The sequence below is a fragment of the Patella vulgata genome, chromosome 2 (assembly GCF_932274485.2).
Source record: "Patella vulgata chromosome 2, xgPatVulg1.2, whole genome shotgun sequence".
NCBI classification, from domain to species: domain Eukaryota; kingdom Metazoa; phylum Mollusca; class Gastropoda; family Patellidae; genus Patella; species Patella vulgata.
The window spans coordinates 17,721,463-17,743,326 of NC_065880.2; the positions used below are offsets into that span (position 1 = coordinate 17,721,463).

At 33.0% G+C, this 21,864-nt stretch overlaps 1 protein-coding gene across 9 annotated transcripts; it reads right to left on the reverse strand.

Moving 5' to 3' along the window:
• Positions 1-2,097: 2,097 nt before the first annotated feature.
• Positions 2,098-14,502, reverse strand: LOC126810000 (nuclear distribution protein nudE homolog 1). 9 transcript variants are annotated; one of them, XM_050534887.2, is made up of 10 exons: positions 14,076-14,502; positions 11,495-11,648; positions 10,692-10,840; positions 9,862-9,907; positions 9,576-9,666; positions 7,976-8,140; positions 5,911-6,008; positions 5,412-5,506; positions 5,012-5,047; positions 2,098-3,015 (listed from the first exon to the last, which is right to left on the reverse strand). In XM_050534887.2, exons 1-10 carry the CDS (start codon positions 14,153-14,155, stop codon positions 2,955-2,957), a joined length of 975 nt encoding a protein of 324 aa, XP_050390844.1. In that variant the 5' UTR covers positions 14,156-14,502; the 3' UTR covers positions 2,098-2,954. The 9 variants fall into 9 exon arrangements, 8 of the variants coding, with proteins under 8 accessions (XP_050390844.1, XP_050390843.1, XP_050390850.1 ...); XM_050534886.2 differs by having other exon boundaries at positions 4,913-5,047; XM_050534893.2 differs by lacking the exon at positions 5,012-5,047 and adding an exon at positions 5,048-5,096 and having other exon boundaries at positions 14,076-14,501.
• Between the last annotated feature and the right edge of the window lie 7,362 nt (positions 14,503-21,864).

Here is a 21,864-nt window from a genome sequence, read left to right on the forward strand (position 1 = left end):
AAATAAATAATAATACATGCATACTTTTATATACCTATTTATATTTTAAATTTTAATTACTCCTAAATTAACAAATTTTGATACTGTCTCTACAGTTTACTATCTAGGAATGTAGAAGGGTGAGCAAGGATTGGATTGTATAGAAATTATTAATACAGTATAAAGTATCCTGATATTGCTGTTTCATAAATAAAATAACCCTTAAAATCTATTTTTTTTCCACTCATGATTTCAAATCTGAATCCTAAAATAAGTATTGAGAAAAACATAAACTAGCACTGTTTGATTAATGATGACAGTTATAATATCACAGTTTATGGCACACAGTATTTTCATAACTTCTCTATCATCAGGCTGTTGATTTGTTCAATCAAAATTGTTGTTTTATTATTCACCGTTTTTTAAATAATAAAGCAATTCTGAAAAAAAATCCAAAGATTATGCCAAAAATTATTACATTGACAATATTTGAAACTTGAAACAACTCATTACTTAAAATTTACACACTAACATTATGTATTGGTGGTACTACAAACTAAAGCTGATTTTGATCAATAATTCTTTCATTTTCTTGATACAACTTCAAACTAAAAGATGAATTACTTATTATAAAAACCAATGAAATGAAAATAAAATTTCAGGGGTTAAATATAATTGAGGTTAGACAACTAGTACTGACGTACACATTATATTTGACTAACATCCAGTACAGATCATTAGTGGTTTAACAGTAATAATAATATCAATATACAGTGTATGTACAATATAGTACAGTAACTAACATTATTTACAAATTAACTACATAAAAAGCATTCTGTAAAATAGTATTTCTCTTTTTCATCTATGAAATATTAACGATGTATACTGCAAACATACAACTCCAGTCTAGAAATATTGATTTTATAAAGTCTATTTTATTTAAGTGTTACTTATGTAATTCGTTGAACGGACTCTTTCTACTTAAGTCAAGATAAAGGGTTGAATTGGGTTGATCTGACATGTTATTTTAATCACATATGAAACTCTAATGGGATCAAAGCTGGGCCCTGTTTCACAAAAATTTAAATCTCCTTAAAATCATCTTAAACTAAAATTTCATCCTATCTTAAGATAGGTGAGTTTCACAAAACGAGTTTAAGCATTTCAACTAAAATCCATTAAAAAAATATTTTAAGTTAAAATTTTTATCTTAACTTAAAATAGTAGGGTTTCAAAAAACTTTTTAGGGACAATTTTAACTAAAATTAATTTTAATTTTGGACAGTCGTCTCTCCCTCTCCTATCTTAAAATCACGGCATAAACAAACAATGATTAGTGCTTACTTGTTAAATCTATTACGACAGATATATCTATTTGGAGTAATAGTAATACTCCTGCCAATGATTCAAGATGTCTGTTATTAATGATTCAAGTATAAAAAGTACTATTTTTAAACAATTAACAGACAAAAATGGCCAATTTCTATGTAATAGAAGGCCCAAAACCCTCAACACAAGACATGCCGTATGCAAAGTATTCACTCTTGTGTGGTTTTTGTCTCAAGATTATTTGTAAGAAAAATAAATCAATATGCTCAAATCTGATTACTGAAAAATGTTACTGGCCTAGGCCTATTTGAAATTCATTTTAGTATCTTTAATTATTTATTTTTATAAATGAATGCCTTCATTTCTTTAGACCTGAAATGTTATATAAACTATTAGTTAGACATTTATTAACATGAAAAGACAATAATCAACTCTCGATGCCATCTTATCTGTCCGATTTTCATTGGATTTGAATCCGATCTGCTGTTTAACGTCTGTTGATGATTAAACGCAAAAATGGATAATCGAGACTTTGCTAATTATCGTGACAGTGCTAACAATGACAATCGAGGCTACAGACATTTTAAAATAATGTTTTCTCAGCTTAGAGCGAATCAATTTGACTGAAATTTTCAGCATATTCCCTTTACATCATCTAATTTTTAATTATCATAGTGAGAACTATCTAATCTTGCATAATGTATCTTTAATTACACATTCATTAACATGACAAGACCATAATCAAGCCTCAATGCCATCTGATGCTTCCAATTTTCAATAGATTTGAATGCAAAAAGGTACATGTATAATCAAGACTTTTTTATTTTCAAAGAACTGCAACAATGACAATCAAGGCTAAAAGGTTTTTAAAATGAGTATTTCTTGGCTTAGACTGAAGTAATTTGACTGAAATTTTCAGAGTATTCCTGTTACATTATCTATTATTTAACTATTATAGTGAGAACTGTCAGCTCTTAATCTAATCTTCCATAATGTATTTTTAAGTCTTTGTGAAACAGGGCCCAGAATTATTAACAGAAAGTCATTTATATTAACACTTGCACATAAAGCTTGTTCCCCTTTTCATGCCTCTGGTACTAATAACATATTATTTGGAAACACTTCATCAAATTATAGGAGTACCGGTACTATCAGATATGGAATTGAAATGGTCATAAGTTTGGCAATATCCTATAGTATCTATGCTGAACTAAAGCAGTTAATATATATTTTGAGTATTCAGAAACTGTACATCTATTTAGTTCTTTACTAATAAAGTATATTGTGAACTGTAACAAATGCTGATGTGTATCAGGAAAATTAACGAACAAGGAAAATAATGAACTTTATCTTCATTTCTCTTATTCTATTATCAATTTGCATACACTATTATTTTTTCTTGAAATATTAGCAGGGCCTACTGTTCAAAAACCAATATTAATCCAGTCACCTTTATAATTCACTTTATGGCACCTTGCACAGATTTCCTTAATACGCAGTTTACATCAAATAGGTTTATAAACTAGAAAAGGCACCGCTATTTTTACTTTTCTACAGATTTAAAAGAAGTAAAGATAAAATATGATAAATGCCTTAATAAAAGACTAGAAAAGAGAAATATGTCATGATAATAATATTAATATTTCCTAAGATGAGATCTTCATGCCTTGTGATTGCACTGACCCACCACGATTAAAACGTCTCATTCTGAAAAACACAATATAATAAACTGTAAATTATTATTTTTATCCATTAATCTGGCTTAGGCTAATCCCATCAAATCATTAAATCTGACTGGAGATATCTTAGTAACCAGCTATGGTATAACAGTATATTCTGTGTGTGTGTTTATACTTATATTATTATCATTGGCTTACATAACTTACAATGTGTTTGTAATTAGATTATTGGTAATACCATTCATGTAAATATTTATGTTCAATTATTCATTGAGCTGGATCAAAACAAGTTGTATGAAATATCCATTGTTCATTTTGAAAATAACAAAAATTCCATAAATATGATCATGCACATTGATTATCTGTTATACAGGTACATATTTGGTAATAATCATAAACAGTCTACTACTATACTATTCTAAGTGCATATTATATATAAATAAGTGAAAGCAATTTCAAAATAAAGTACATGTAGACTTGAAAAAAATGTATCATTCAAATAAGACTAGAAAAAGCTAATCAAAGAAATTATTTTTTTTCAATGATTGTCATGCATCTCCATGCCTTAAAAAGTGGATACTAGGCTAATAGGACTAGATTGTCTTTTCCCACATAGGCACAGCACTGATTATTAGATTACTCTATCTAAAGAGGTATATTTTCATATTAATATGATACAAGACTATTAAGAAACAATACTAAATGCAAAATAAGCAATAATTTATATACCTAAGTATGTGTTTTTGTTTCTAATCTAAATGGTTTTCTAAAATTAAGTTTCCACGCCACAGACAATACCCCTGCAGCAGTTTAGACGACTGAGTAATCGATCAATCATTCGTTCATTTGTGGGGCTTAATCTCCATATTCACCAAGGATGATATCATAGACAAGTATTTCCCAAGAAACTTGCAAGATAAATAGTTTAAAATGGGGTTTAATGTCCACTTGACAGAAACCAGGTCATTTCGAAACTAACATGATATGGGTTAATTATATTTCAATAATTTGCATATGGGAGGAAACAGGAGGATCCAAAGGAAACCATGATGTTTGACAGGCGACCCTACTCCTTGTCACGTACAAGCGAAGTATTGAAACCTCTCCACTTGACTGTATGACCGACCTTATGATCTAACATGAACATGTTAAATAAACCCCCAAAACTTGCAAGAAGTACCAGTTGTAGATCAGATGTTCGTCTACCCTAGGTTGGAGATAGTTGAGCGATTAAATAAAATTTTTACTGCCTCCATTTCCTTGATTAAAGGCGAGCTGTCTAAAGGTTGTCACCTTTTCATTCATTCAAAGGTAATTGAAGCACTTACTTATCAGAAATAATTAAAATTTGATAAGCATACACTGGTAGTTCTTCCCAAGACTAACATACACACAAAATGTGACGTTAGTGATAATTTTAGCTGTTAAAAGTTATTGGATATTGTAGAAACTCAGTAGGCGTTTTTGTCTTTATGAACATTAACATTGTGCTTAAAAGTCAATCATGAGTGTCCAAAAGCAATTACAGACAACGGACAGTAAAAGGTGACGACAATATAGAACCACATTTCAATGTGGGTGTATAAAAACACAAACATCAACATTGGCTCACTATATTAAAATGGAATAGACACTGGTTAAGCTGAAAATAAGATATGCTCTAGAGTAAATATAAAACATTCAGCCAGTGTTAAAAATACAACATCATAATGAGGTTCAAGAAATTCTGTCTAGATTTTTTGAAGGAATATGTAGAAACTAGAATACCTTATCACCAAATGAGTAAAGATTGATAAAATTGGAAATTTCTCAAATACAAAATACAAACTAAAAGGGAGAGAAAAAACCCAACTATTTAGATATTTATCAAACAAAATTAAGAACTTGAAGGGAAAAGAGTCTCTCAATATTTGATAATTTAATACCTTAGTAGGCTTGTGATATTGAAAATATTTGATCAGAATTTCACTGAACCCCCATGATAAGACCAGCGAGCACAGTTAACATGCTTCTGACTATGGCACCTTGCAGCAGACCTATATCCTCGAGAAGTGTCAGACCTGAGAAAATTGATGAAGAAATCAGCATCTTCAATTGATTACATTTTACCTTGGTAAGAGAAAAGATTACAGTAGAGTCCTGGGCTACAATAAAATGATATATACCTACAGCTACATGTAAAGTTGTAATGATAATGAAGATGATAATGATGATGATGATGATGACAACGATGACAAAAGCAGTTAAGTCATAGCAATATTGAATGCCAAAAAATCAATATAAAATCAGACATTATGATGACAACTCCAATACTTACAAATTCTAAATATTAAAGATTATAAACACAATAGCAGCACTCAGTACAAGGTGCTTTATGATACTATTTGTAAGATGTAATCACTGTTTGTAAGATAAAAATTTTACCTAGGAGAATCTAATGGACTGCCAGGTGCAGGTTTACCACTACGAGGTGGATCTTTTACATATTTTCTACAAGATGCCAGTTTGGATTCTAAGGCCTGAAATAACAAGAAATGTTGAAATATTTTAGTTAATTTTAAATTTTACGACAAACAGTTGAGATTCTATTTCTGGACATAAAGAAAAAATGATACAAAAAAGGAAGACACGTCTAACTAAAATACAACACACACTGTCTGCTGTTATGGTTTCTACAAAGTTTTTACAACTAGTGAAAATCTGAATCCTACACAATAATGATGTTGCCAATTATGTATAGTAATACTGAATATAGTAATGCATGTATTTTTCTTTAGGAAATGAATTTTATGCTAGCCTGCATTCTTGAAATTTACAAATACAATGTTCATTTACATCAATAATTTTAAAAACTACTATACTCAATACAATAAAATATTTAAATACTTGTAGAAATTGATATGTAGCTATCAAAATTACTTACTCCTACTTTTCGTAATAAATCACCAACAATATTCAAAGCAGATATACGTGCAGATGGTGTAAGTGGCTGGGGTAGATTCCCATTTATACCTGGAAGACCTGCAATAGAAATAATTTATATTAAGGCCATACAAACCAGCGGCTGCCAGGCAGAATACGGCCACATTTTCGAGAGATGGATAGAGAACAAGCTAAAAAGAAAGTGATTTTTCCTACAATCAAGGGTCATAATTCAGGAAATTACAATTCGATATGCGCAAATATCGAAAGGAACCGAGATCATTGTGTTATAAACTTACATTTCAAGTTTCAACAAAATCGGATAAAAATTGTGACCTCTATAGGGTCCACAGCCTTGATATACCATATTTTTACGCTATTTGAGAACGAAGGGTGGCCATTTTGTCTGTCAGTTTTTGGACCAATTTTCACGAAATTCGAACTCAGCTGTCCTTAGGGTGTAACGGTGATATAATAATACGTTTTTTTAAATCGGATAAAAATTATGACCTCTATAGGGTCCACAAGCTAAAAACGTGATTTTTCGTACAATCAGGGGCCATAATTAAGGAAGTTACGATCCGATATGCGCAAATATCGAAAGGAACCGAGATCTTTGGGTTATAAACTTACATTTCAGGTTTCATCAAAATCGGATAAAAATTGTGACCTCTATAGGGTCCACAACCTTGATATACAATATTTTTACGTTATTTGAGAACGAACGGCGGCCATTTTGTCTGTCAATTTTGGGCCGATTTTCACGAAATTCGAACTCAGGCTTCCTTAGGGTGTAGCGGTGATATAATCATAGGTTTTTTTAAATCGGATAAAAATTATGACCTCTATACGGTCCACAAGCTAAAAACGCGATTTTTCGTACAATCAGGGGCCTTAATTCAGGAAGTTACGGTCCGATATGCGCGAATATCGAAAGGAACCGAGATCTTTGGGTTATAAACTTACATTTCAGGTTTCATCAAAATCGGATAAAAATTGTGACCTCTATAGGGTCCACAACCTTGATATACAAATATTTTTACGCTATTTGAGAACGAACGGCGGCCATTTCGTCCGTCAATTTTGGGCCGATTTTCACGAAATTCGAACTCCAGCTTCCTTAGGGTGTAACGGTGATATAATAATATGTTTTTTTAAATCGGATAAAAATTATGACCTCTATAGGGTCCACAAGCTAAAAACGCGATTTTTCGTACAATCAGGGGCCATAATTCAGGAAGTTATGGTCCGATATGCGCAAATATCGAAAGGAACCGAGATCTTTTGGGGATAAACCTATATTTCAAGTTTTGTCAAAATCGGATAAGAATTGTGACCGGACGGACAGGGGCGACGGTATAATACGTCCACATGAAAATATGGGCGTATAAAAACAATATTAATGTCCTACTGTTGTGCTCCGACTGGGCTAATGAAGACAGGCATATGCCACCATATAGTGTGCTCTGAGGGAAATTTTGCCCGGACAGCAGTGCTATGGCCTACTCTTATATCGAGTTTCACCTGAAAGGGATCTTTTATTTCCAACCAGAATATTATTTTTGTATGGCCTTATATATATGACAGTGGTTGGTTCTGTTAATTTGTTAAAGATGTAACAATATGAGAGCAAACAATCATAAATGAACATTATATCTAATGGCCAATGAGATGATTTGCTTATGATTTGCAATACCAAAATGAAATGCTATCTATCAAACTACAATTAGACCTTTAAAGAAAATAAATAAATAAGAAATTCTATTTGTAGAGCATTTGAAGCAAATGAAATGAACATTTTTTTTGGCAATCAAAATGTTTATGATGAGATTATTTTTGATAGTAGCCAGTTTCAGTTTGCCAAGAAAGAGGAGAGGAACCACAGCGAATTCGTAGATTAAGTTTATCAAACACAGCAAGATTGTTTCTAAATTATGTCTGTTTCTAAATTATGTCACAGCTCATTACTAAAACGATGTAGGGATATAACTGAGTACATCTAATATAATAAGAAATTAGATTTGCGTAAAGGATCCTGTTAAAGACTTCTTTGAGTGCAGTAGTACCTCTCCCCTGTAATGAGGTGGGTGTGGTGGGAGTTGTTGGTGTAGCGGGATCACTGTGAACTACTTTCGAACTGTACCCACTATCAGCCAGTTTTTCCTGAGGTGTGTCGACTCCAGCTTCTGGACTCTTTATTACTTCACGTACATGGAGTTCCTGTTTTAAATCTGTAGTAAAAATTAGAAATAAATCGTAAGTCACAATAAAATACTAAAATACAAACACACAGTTATTAAACTAACACTTTTTCAACTATTTAGTTACATTGAGGTTCCAAACCATCAAACTGCACTTTAAAAGTAAGTTTTATGCTTTCCAGCAACAAGCCTATTTTTATTTCTCGACGAATTTTGGAGGGTAACAGCTAACATATTAGACAAAGAGAAATCTGTATCTCAAGCAGTTTATAATCAGTCGCACCATGTCCTAATTCATTAGACAGGAAAGTATAATGATATTCTATAGCAATTACAAAATGCTATCTGAAATGTTATATGTTTATCAATAATTCATTGAGTTGTAATTAAGCTTTGCAAATATGGAATGTGGTTTACGTTAATTATTTATAAGGCAGAAAGATTTATATCAAAGAAGAAATCATGCATCAGTCTTGGTTTATCTAGTGTCACGAGTCACATACATTAGAGAATAAATGTATGATACATAAGCTTGTCGACATATATTATCGGTTGAAGTAAACCGTAAAAGTTGCAAACAGTAAAGAGAGAGAGAGAGAGAGAAATGGGGTTTAACGTCCACCCGACACAAACTAGGTCATTTCGGGACTAACATATGATTTAATTTTATTTACATAATTCACTTGCGCGTAGGGGTCTTTAGCAGTGGGAGGAAACTGGAGGACCCGGAGAAAACCCACGAGGTTGGACAGGCGACCCTACTCCTTGCCACGTACAACCGGGGATTCGAAACCACGCTAGTCGACTCAATGACAGACTTTATGATACAGCGCGCGCACGCTAACCATTCAGCCATCCAACCCCCCTGCAAACAGTAGACTGCCGATAAGACTATGTAGTCCTAAAAAGTGGGTCATAGCTCTTTTGTCCGTAGTGTCTGATAATCTTCCAATATTTAAATGTATAAGCTTACTCACAATCTTTCATCAAAGTTAAGGGGGGTGGGGGTGGATGGAAGGCCGAATGGCTAGCGCATGCGTGCTGTATTATACAGCCTGTCATTGAGTAAGCTGGCATGGTTTTGTTTCCCCGGATGTACGTGACAAGGAGTAGGGCCGCCTGTCCATCCTCATGTGTTTTCCTCCGGGTCCTCCAACTGCTGAAGACCCATTGAAATAAATTGAACCATGTATTAGTCCCGAAATGACCTAGTTTGTGTTGAGCGAACATTAAACCTCCCCTCTCTCTCTCTCACCTCTCTCATCAAAATTAGCTATCTCTCAAATTGGGCATGGGTTTAATGCAGTACATATATGCTTTTGTTCAAATTGTCATATAATTTGCTCTCAAATGGAAATACACTTGATAGCTCTATCAAGATTTGTCCACATGAAATATATTTTACTCTGCAGTCAAGAAAACAACAATGTAAAAGGTTGAAATACTGAAAATTGACTTCATTTACCTCTGGCTTCATCACGCAATCTTTGCACAGTTTCTGCTAATGTTTCTTTCTCATCTAATTCACTTTCTAAAAATGCATTTCTTTCTATTGCCTGTTAAAATAAATCATATTTTTAAAAGACTTTCAATTTAAAGTCAATAATAATAAAGTAAAAGGGTTTGCATCATAATATATTTCAACATAATTGACATATAGCTGACCAAATAAATCACTTAAATTTCTATTACTCTTTATAATACCGATATAGAATTTATCAATAATAATTTAGAATGTTAAAAGTACTTACTTGATTAAGTCTTGCTTCAAAATCTTCTAATGACACAACTGTTGCTCTATAATATACAAGAAAATATAAGGAGTTAAATTTAAGACAAAAACAAGTGAGGGTGTTCTTAAAAAGAAATCACTCTATGTACCGACAATACTATATACCGGAAAACACCAAAAAACACTGGAAAACAACCGGAAAACACCATGTTATACCGAATACCGGAAAACACTAAATACTGGAAAATACCCTAAATAGGTAACCCGGAGCCTGGCACCCTAAATAGGTAACCCGGAGCCTGGTCCTCTGTGTGCCTGGGTTAGGGTTAGTTTCTGGTTTATAGTATAGCCCTTCTTTCGGGTTACCTATTTAGGGTGTTTTCCGATATTTAGTGTGTTTTCCAGTATTTAGTGTTTTTCCGGTGTTTTCCGGTATGCAGTATAACATGGTGTTTTCCGGTATATAGTATAGCCCCTATGTACTGAATAAGACAATTTTTCACTACACCAGGTATTAAAATTTCAAGCTACTACATACATTAGAAGGGCAATATAATAGTATTTATAAAAAGATAAGATATTCTCTTGATTGTCTGTGCTGTGTTAGGTTCTGTTTATCCGGATGACAGATATTACACAGTAATAATGCAAATAGAATCTTGATATACAAAATCAAACTTGGCAGACACATTTCATCTGCGGTGATTGGTCCAGAAATAAGCTTTTCTAAACATAACTTTGAGTAGATAAAATTGAAATATTTTTGGACATAATTGTATTTGGCAATCACCTACAAATAAACTTTTCTGGTTAAAATATTAAAATGAAAAAAAAGAATTGACATTTTACCTCTTAGATCTTTCTAAATCATCATTAGCTTGTTCAATTTCACGAATATATTTTTGAAAATTTTCTTTCATAACTCTAATCTGGTCTAGTTCATCCTCTAACTCACATATTCTTCTATGACTACCAGCTTGAAGAGATTCTAATTTATCCTATATAAAAATAAATTCATTTTCATTACAAAAATTAAATAGTCAGACAACATTTCAATCAAATTGTTTGGACTGGAGTCAGTTACACAATTCAGCAAGCTGGTCTTCTATTGGTATTAATGAGCCAACAATCACTTTGGAGATAGAACCCCATATACATGTATGTATATGAAATTTTATTATTGACTAAATTTTAATTGTAAATTAAATTTTTCCAATGAGAAATAAATGGGCCAAAATCTTATCAGATCTATCAATATTTTGATAGTAAGTATCTAACCACATTTAATGTTTTGAAATTAAAAAGTCTTTAGACTTAATTAAACTCTATGTTGATACTCCAGCATAACTAATAGAAAGTTTTGCACACATTTATCTGTAGCGGCATATAAACACATTATAAAATTATATAAGAGATAAGGTGGCTATGAAGACCTGGTTATCCCGAATGTCAGTGACTAGTTTTGTTCGTATTGAACTCTTAAACTCAATACGAATGAAACTAGTCACTGACATTCGGGATAACCAGGTCTTCATAGCCACCTTATCTCTTATATTATCTCACTCTCTGCAAATTCTGTTGACCAAATCAACGACAAATCTAAACTTGGGCACTCTAACCATTTTTATTTTTGTATCACATTATAAAATTACCCTTAAGGTTTCTGTTTCTTGCTTTAATCTAGAATTACTTGATTCAAGATCTGTATTCTTTTTTTCAAACTGTTTTAACTGTGTTTCCATCTCATCTTCTAATTCCTTACTACTGATCTGAAATTCTTCAAGTTCTTCTTTAGTTTCCTCAAGTCTGAAATAAATAAATTAAATTTTTGTTAAAACAAGTGCAAATACTGGAAAAAATATATTGCCTATCGTGATCTTTTAGAATTTTGCACAAATGTATACCAAAATTGAAACTTTCTGCAAGCAATTTGTGCTCAGCTTTTTCCAAATATCCCACTGTGTTCACTGATTTTTGATTCATTCAAGTTTAAAACACCCAAGTTAAGTGGGTCACTCCAAGCAGGGCTCACACTGTCGGTTGCCAAAGTCGCAATTTGCGATAAAAATATGTAAGTGGCGATTAAAATTTGATTTTGGCGATAAATTCTAATCGTATTTACCCTGGATTAACCATTATTAAGTGTCAATCACATGGCGGGATACTTTAAATTAATCAACTGGCTGATAATCCGATTCGCGTCATTGAGAAATACTAATCAGTTGTCTTGGATTAATGATTAGTTGATTGATAATTGCCAGTGATATATATAAAGCCTATCTAAAGTCATTATTTACTCCTAATGATTAATCCAAGCGGTGATTATTTGATGTTTCGTTTCGTCTTAAAAAGATTGGTAATACTTGTAATCAAAATGGTCGACAGTTCCTTTTGAAGAGAATTAATTATTTTGATCGCTGAATTCCGTTTACAGTGGTTTCATATACGGCATGTAAAATATACAAGTATGCATATTGGATATCATTTTTCAAATTATATTATTACCACTGGTCGAAAACGTAAGAACGAATTGAATAGTGACGATTCTTGAGCGAGAAAACAGTTCGCCATTTGTATCATAATTACAGTCACCAAAATGCTCTAAAAGTTAACGACGGGTATAATTGTAAGCATCTCTTACAAATATAATTGAAATTTATATCATTCTATCAGGGATTCAGATTCTGATACCTCTACGGTACCTGAAAATAACAATTTTACCCATTGCACAAGCAACACATAAATTTATAGAAAATTAATTGGCAATCCCTGGATGAGATTTGACGTGTAAATACTGAAAATATAATATGCAGTACACCAAAAATAAAATTTTATCTTATTAAATCCAAACTTTGCTAATCTATTATGTAGAGACAGATTTTTAAAGTTTTTGTAAATTGTATGGTATATATATAGGTAATTTTTTGGTAATAAGTCTAGCCGAGACATAACATTGTCAGATGTTGCCTTTTTTATCAAAGATTTTTGGCAGATAAAATATTCCAGTTGGTGGGAAAAAATATGAACATTTTTTTTATATAAAAATTATCATCAATTTTGGAGGAAAAAAATTGAAAGCCAGTGTGAGCCCTGACTCCAAGTATCCTGTTATCATCTCAAGTGTAAATGTTGAAGATTCTGTCAAATTGTCAAAAAGACGTGTTCTGACTATAAGAGCTTGACACTAACATTTTATGACAATATCATCTGCTTGAAAATGAAACAGGATTACATGAACGTAAAGTAAAAATTGCATAAAATTTGCTTTGTGTGATAAATAAATGGTGGGTGGTTGTGTATTCTGAGACAAGGAATTGGTTTGGAAGTTATTTACAGTGCTGATATCAGGAAAATTTTTATGCACCAAAGGCAAACATTGATAAAGTTGTCAGACACTAAAATCTGCTATCAGAATGAAAATTCCACAAATCTCTTAAATTCTGTAAATGTGTCAGTTTAGTATCCAAATTTTCTGTGAACAAAAATTTATGATAGACATTTGATAGGAGATTATGAGATAAGTTGGGAATGGGGTGGGAGATATGCCTATGGTCGTTCAGTGTGTAACTAGCATGTTTCCTTTGATCCTGGTGTTGGCCATAATAGTATCTTAGAATTTTCCAGTGGGGGACAAAGAGCCAGGCAAAAAACAGTGTCTAGTCATTAGGATGGGACAAAAAGGTCATGTCCTGTGTGCCACACGTTGGCGTGCAATAAAAAACCCTTGGCAGTTGGGTAGTAAGAGTAGGTTGTAGCGTAGTGCAGTTGTCAGAATAATCTTCATACAAGTAGGACAGTAAATCAGTATACTATTTAATTTCTTCCTGTGGAGTCTCGCCACAATCTCAATCTTTTTATTTTAGAATGATATTTTGTTAGTGTTATGCAGTAGACTTCAATTAATCTAATTGGTCTGATTCTGCAACAAAAATCACTATGAAGCACAGTAACACACACAAAAATCAATGTTAGTTATTTTGGACTAGCCAGGACGGTGACCAGATTGTGCTCGATGGAGGATGACGTAGAAAGATTAGATTATTTATATATATTGGTTCCTTCTAATTAACCAATTAATGTCTTTTCCTGTTAGCACTGAAGTTGTGATTATAAAGGTTGGTTATACGTGAAAATGAAGTCTCTAAAAACTAAAAACATATATATGTCATTAACAACACGTCAAAAGATGACTCTGAGTCTGAAATATAAATTTGGTCAACAAATGAAACTCACTCTTGCTTGAATTTCTGTGCCTGATCTCGCCAGTAACATATTTCCTCTTGAGGAGTGGCAAATTTCTTTTCACTAGTCATTTTAGGATTTCGAATTTAATACTTAAATTTAATTGTTTTTCAAATATCAAAAATCTATATTGAAAAATCAGTCGAGACTGTCACTGAGAGTTCACTTTGCCAAACGAACTGTCACTTTCATTCATTCAGATATCGACTCTTTCAACTACCATAAAAACTATGAAAAACGTTTCGAATAGTCCAAGTACAATCAGTCTGGTAAAACATAATTGTTCCCACAGCCTCCGACGTTTGGAATTTTCATGTCTTCAATTTAAATTATTCTTTAAAGATAAATATACACAATTTCTCTCACAAAACGGAAGCAGTTGACTAAAAATGGTGGTAAAGTAGTTCCGACAAGAATAAACGACTACGCCTCGAACTACATTTTATATTTATCTACCAAACACTTTATTCAATTTAATAAATATGGATAATTGGTAAACTTTATAAAACTCTTCTTATGAATATACAATTATTTGGCACACTATCGACCAATTTAAAAATAATAAGTGATTCATCGATGGTCTATTTCATAAAGGGACATAACCTTTTCCCTTCCACATCAACACTTCCGGTACAGCTCATTCGGTGCACATCCGTTTTAATAGAGACTTTTGGCAAGAGGATTTTCATACCATCCGTATCACGTATCCGTATCGTCACGTGATACGTTGCGTCAATGTAGTTTTAGAGTTTTGGCAGATTTTCCCGCCACATACGTATGAGTAGCTGAGCTGAGCTTAGTTCTATTACAGCATGATAGCAGTTATCTACTAAGATCACCATCAGTACTACTAGTCAAGTGCCCAGCCTACAAATTCCTGGAGGGAGTAAAGTCGCTCGATAGTCGCTGAGGCATTAAAAAAAACCATTTAATGTCGAATCTTATTAAAAATCTTCGACTTCGACTCGACGGCATTTTTTTTTGGTTTCACTAATGTATCATTTCAGAAAATTTTGCACGTAGATCAAAAAAAAATGAATGTCGAATCTTATTAAAAATCTTCGACTCAACAGCAATTTTTGGTTTCAATAATTATCATTTCAGAAAATTTATACCCCGTTACCATAGAATTACATCATTTACAGATTTGCAAGGTGCACTACCTAAATTAAGTACGTAGATCAACAAGCATGCAGACAGACAGGAAAAATATGAAAATTTCGAGAATAACTCATCAAAAATAATGATTACATTCCAGTCTTTATCATGGTTAAAATCACATCAAATATACACCTTTGTGTTCTAGGATACACATATTTTCATAAACACGCTATGGTATAACAGTTCAGTGTCTAAAAGGTAGCAAAAAGGATGGTAAAAAAATAACGATGTTATAGGGACCTTTTTCGGATGAAAGCTGTTCGATACGTACTGCCGTATCCGTGTGTCGTATCACGTATGAGAACTACGCGCACATTGATGACGTCACAAGCAAAACCGATACGGATACGTGATACGGACCAGAAATTTACGCTTGCCAAAAGTCTCTAATGTTCTCGTTGCGCGTAGCGTAGCGATGAACAATAAGCGACAAAAGGTAGATTAGACCTTGCGTGATTTCACTTTGTCCTAAAAATATTTTCTAAAAATAATAATACATGGTTTATTTTTGGAATTTAAAGCGCGAATATCTATCTTTTTAAAAAGCACACAATCAAATTTCAAATCCTGCACGTCTCATAACTAGAACACGAAAATTTGATCATATATCAGCTAAGTTACAGAAACGCTATTGGCTTCCAGTTCGAGCGAGGGTTCAATTTAAAGCTCTTGTGAATGTGTTTAAATCAATTTGTTCTGACACTCCGCCCAGTTTTTTAAAAGAACTCTTTGATTTCTATTCTCCTCGGCGATCCATAACCTTCGTTCTTCAAGTGATCGTAGCATATTGAGGATTCCGAAACATAATGAACGTTCTGGTGAATATGCTTTCTCCATCAGAGCAGCTGAGTGGAATGATCTTCCAAAAACTCTTCGAGAGTCCTCTTCCATTCAGAGCTTTAGGACTAACTTAAAAACATATTTATTTCAAAAATGTTTTTGAACTGTTTTGTTGTGAATGCGCGTAGAAACGCTCATGTCTAATGAAGCGCTATATAAATCGAACAATAATAATAATAATAATAATGGGAAAGTTAGGACTTCGTCCTTCGTGATTTTTCAGAGTTATCGTGTCGAAAACATCGACAAATCACATTTATATCTGCTAACTTTAAACAGAAAACGTTTATTAACAAAGGCAGTCAAGATATTGATGTAATGAAATTAAACATCAAATTTTCGTGATTTTCAGAGTTATCGTCTTCCAAAGCATCGGTAAATCAAATTTATCTCTGCCATTACTGCCAATCCTAAACGGAAAATACCGAACTTGGTCATGGTATTGGCGCAATCGTCATATATGCTCTTAAGTCTTGATCTGTTTAAAATTATACACATTCTACAGTAGATATCGCTAACTTTCATAATCTATACAAAAGAATTATATTTATTTACTTGTGCGTGTAAAAAACCTAGCAGTTCTACTTGTTTTTTTTTGTTTTTTTGATATCGTAGGATATTCTCTAAGTACACTTTTTAAAGTGGATTTATTCAAAACGTATGTATTGTACATTATTTATATTATTCTTCACATCATTAATTAAATTAGTAAATTGTTATACACGGACGACACAGCGATGAAAATTCGACTAAGAATTATCGCAATTCGCAAGTGGGGCCGGCCGATTTGCCGATCTATATTAATGCACGTGGGGTGACAACTCTTTCGGGATTAACATTTATAACAGAGTTATTTCCCTTCACCAGAAAACATCTGAGGGAGATCGACAATGCACGTCTTAATGCACCAGATATTATATGTTCCAACATAATTAGCCTGCAAGCTAATGAGGTCTCTCTACGAACTAATTTCACTAGGCTAATTAATCGCTGTGCTCATGGCAAATTTGTATTATCCAATAGACAACACCCGGGTCCCAATTACTTACTGTAGTAGGTGTAGACTTTGGCCTTTTCGAGATTTTGTTCATCTTATAATTTTTGTTGGTGAAATATTGTAATGCTTTGATTCGAAGATGTATTTTAATGTGGCTCTATACTTTTTCCGATAGCCTAACCCAGCTGTTTTTTTGTTTTATTTTTTTATTTTTTATGTCATAACTTTCTTTTGAAAAAGTAAATTATTTGCTATTATATTAGTTATCCGCAGAGACTTATCATCACCATGCATCAATGTGTGTTGCTTCGAGCGTAGTAGGCTCTATTTTAGGACAGTTACCCATGAAATGTAACATAAGCATAAAAATCTATTAAATTTTTTCAGTGTTGTTCATATTTGAAATCGGGGAGTTCCCATCAGTGTATAAACACTGTCACTTTAGGCATATAGAAGAGCCAACTTCAAACAGTAAATACAGATTTTACTCGAAATATTTCTGCCATGCCACAATTCAGTGGAATGACAAGCACCTGTGCGGTGGCGTTTGTACGTATATACAAGGTAAAAAATACCAATTTCAAGATACAAAGTTGAAATTTCAAGATACTAAGTTAAACGAGATAATTAATTCGTTCAAACGAGATACTAATTCGTTCAAACGAGATAATTCGTTCAAACGAGATAATTAGTTTGTTCAAACGAGATACCAATTCGTTCAAACGAGATACTAGTTCGTTCAAACGAGATACTAGTTCGTTCAAACGAGATACTAGTTCGTTCAAACGAGATACTAGTTCGTTCAAACGGATTAATATTTGTTTTTGTTTTTCACTAATGGGCCTTCGTAGGTACCCCCCACCCCCACAAAAAAACAACAAAAACCCACGACCATATTTAAGCTTCCGCAGGTTAACAATAACAAGAAAAACATATCCGCCTTATGAACTTTACTGTAGCCTACAAAACACAGTCAAAACAAGGATCATAACAATAACAAGATCATCAAAACATAAACATGGCATAATTATTATCGGGTGAGTTCATTAAAAAATATCAAGAATAGAGGTTTAGAGGGCAAGGCAGCAACATTTTTGTTTTTAAAAAAATCCTATGTCGTTTACAACGTTATGCCGAACATTGACGTCATTGACTGTTTTCCTGGATAGACGAAGGAAAAGCGTCTGACGTTAATCTTATCTTCATTGAATTGTTCAGCGCCCACACAAGCTGATCTGATTCTTCAGACATGAATGAAAATATACGCCAAGGTCACTCATATCTGTTTTGTTCTGTAATGTAGCGCTTGGAGAACATAAGCGCGCGTGAATCGTAGCGCGGAGCTAAACCATGGAACGCGGACTCATCAATCTGAAAGAACAACACCTTCAAGAAGCAGACGACACATGCGATTATGAGGTTGGCAATGTCATTTCTGACGTAAAATCTGATGCAATACAAATCTAATTTTATCAGCTCAGCGGCAATTTATTGCCACGATCACAAACTTAATAACGTAAACACGGGAGGACAAAAAGGTATTCGACTTATTTATGAAATGTGGCAGATACAAATTCTTGGACATTATTGAAAGACGTCATTGATGCGACAGGAAAGACATCCCCATTAAATACTAAAACAAATACGCCTACTAATTAAAAGCAGCACATATTTTTATGACGGAAATTTAAAAGGGTTACAAAATTAATGTGGGTTGTGAGTAAACAGTAGAAATACAGTAGCCGTAAAACTGAAAAACAATAGCAGATAAATAATAAATTAAAGACATTAAAGCCTACAAAGCGAACATTTAATTTATTAAATACCAACCAGAAAAATAAATATGATTGAATGTAGTGGATTGGTAAATATAAAAAACATGTTTTGCAAAGACATGGTGTTCAAGGTCATAGCTGGTTTTTTTTCAGGATTCGAATTGATGGACGTACAATAACACCAAAACAACAATCATTCATCACAGTTCTCTATAAACTATTAATCTTTTCAAAATAAAAACTGTCGAAATTATATATTATTCGAACATATGCATAGGTCTACCCTTCATAATTATGTTGTCGACGTTATCGTTAATGAATTACATTTTTTTATTTAAGGAGGCATTATTCAAGAGCTAAATCTGCCCATTGTAGGTCTTTCTTTAGGCCTTTAATGTTATATAATTTTTTAATTAGACATTTATTAACATGAAGGAACCATAATCAACCCTCGATGCCATCGGCTGGCTCCGATATTAAGTAGATTAGAACTGTTCGACCAATTAATGATTTAATTTAAAAATGGAGAAGCGAGGCTAAGCCTCCAATAACAAGCATCGTGGTTACGATAATAAACAATCAATGCACGCATCTTGTCAAAACTACAAACATTGATAACTTCGCTCAGAGTAAAGTAATTTGAATGAAATTTCAATATATTCATTTTGCATTATCTATTATTGAACTAGTATGGCAAAAACTGTTAGTTCTTTATCTAAACCTTACATATGTATCTTTAAGGCTGCTAATTATGTTGGGGATTAAATAAAACACATAGTTTAATTGCTCTTAAATTATTTTGCAATCTGGCTGATTTACACAATAACGTTTAGTAATGTCAGTGTTATAATATACAAGGCATTATGTCACTCATACCCATTGACATTGTTATTAACAGCGAGTAACACAATTCTCCAGGGTGAATTTTCTGGCGATAAGGCCATGTCGTTATGAATTAAGATTTTACGTAATGACCGCCCACACTGACCACCGCATACTTGCTTTAAGGATGAATCATGATTTCTCTTTTTCCTCTCAGCTATATTGTTAAATGTCAATAATATTACGCGCCCATAGCCAAAATATTTCATACAATGATATGATATGTAGAAATCAAATAAATCAACATTATGTTCCCCTGTCAGAAGAAATATGGAAAATAATAACATACAGGTGAGCAAAATTAATGGACCCTTGCTGTTGCATGATGAACCAAGAACAATATTTATGCCAATAATTATCAAAACGGTTATATATTAAAATATGATATCCTAATAGATATAGCTACACGAATTTTTTCTAAAATTTATCCCTGAAATTTGTGAACCTAGACGTGCAGTCATTTTAACTTTATAATTTTGAATAAAATGCACATGTTTGGGTTAAGCCTAGCTTACAACCGGCCGTATGTGTTTTGACACACACGGTACGGGTCGTAGGTCAGACCAGCCGCAAGAAACCGGGTGAAAATTTTGTATGTGTAGGACCAAAAGTCTGTACGGCCAGTCTGCGATCTTTTACGGTGCCGAACAAACGCAAGTGACGCGTAAGTCTCTTGGATGGCTTGGATTTAAACAGTCGTCCATTTAAAGATACATTCTGGGAGATTAGATAAAGAGTTGACAGTTCTCACTATAATAGTTAAAAACTAGATAATGTAAAGGGAATTTGCTGAAAATTTCAGACAAATTGATCCACACTGAATCGAGATTCTAGCGATTGAATTTTCGACATAGCCTCGACCATCATTACTAAAGTCGGTACGATAAAAACATAGCCTCGATTATCCATTTCATGAGTAAATCAGGAATGGAAGTCGAACAGCAAATCGGAACCTAATCCAATAAACATCGCAGGCTAGCGATGAGATCGAGAGTTGATTATGGTTTAGATAAGTTAATTAATGTCTAATTAATAATTTAGATAACATTTCAGGCCTAAAGAAAGGCCTGCAATAGACAGATTTAGCTCTTGCAGAATGTGTGTTTAAGAATTAAATCGTTAAATGGCTGACCAAGCTAACATTTACCGTTAATCACTGACGTCACAACCGGAGACTGTCGATAAAAGGGCTGGCAATCGAGGTACCATAGGCATTGCTAATGTTACTTGATAATCGATAATATTTGGACGGAGTTATCGTTTGTTAATCAAACGATCGGCAATTCTCGGAGACGGTGCGGAGACAGTTGATGCCTATTTCTAGTCCAAACTTCTAGAATAAAGTAATTTGACTAAAATTTTCAATTTTTTTTTATCACCTATTTTTGAACTGTTATACCAAGAATAGCCAACTCTTTATCAAAATCTTAGCTAATGTATCTTTAGGTTTGATTACCCTTTCATTAAGGTACATTAAAAAAGAGCTAAACCTTTCTATTGAAGATTTTTTTTCTAGCTTCAAGTGTTATATCATTTATTATTTAGACATTTATTAACATGTCAGGCCCATAACCAACCCCCGGGCCATCGGATGGTATAGATATTAAATAGACTTGAACAACTTCGACATTTAATAAGTTAATGATAAATTGGATAATCGAGACTATCTCGTCAAAACTTCAAACACCTTTAACTTCGTTCAGAATAAAGGAATCGATAGATTCAATTATCATTATCTTTTTGTGAACTATTATAGCAAGAGCGGTCAGCTTTTTATCTAAATCTTACATAATATTGATATTGTCTATAGTGCCAAAGCTAACAGTTAACTTTGCTACTATGAGCATTGTATTGTGCTGTGCTAAATTCACTAAGCTATCGCATTATAATTACGAGAGGGACCAAACGTGTTATGAAGGGAATAACTCTGAATAATTGTCACCAATCGTAGTATAAATTTCTGACAAATTTGCTGTATTTTCCTATTGTAACTAATTTGTATAATCTGTGGCAGTATCAGAAGTCTTCTATAATAATTTTGACCCTCTAGCGTGGATCTTTCTGGTTCATCCCAAAAGGAATTCAACTACTTAAATATTTATTAAACAAGGGCAATATCCGAAAT

Excerpts from the sequence above, each read along its gene's own strand:
- LOC126810000 (XM_050534886.2), bottom strand. The coding sequence starts at position 14,155 with ATGACTAGTGAAAAGAAATTTGCCACTCCTCAAGAGGAAATATGTTAC. Across the intron at positions 10,841-11,494 it reads AAGAAACAGAAACCTTAAGG|GATAAATTAGAATCTCTTCA; the intron begins GTAATTTTATAA and ends ATTTTTATATAG. Across the intron at positions 9,908-10,691 it reads GATTTAGAAAGATCTAAGAG|AGCAACAGTTGTGTCATTAG; the intron begins GTAAAATGTCAA and ends TGTATATTATAG.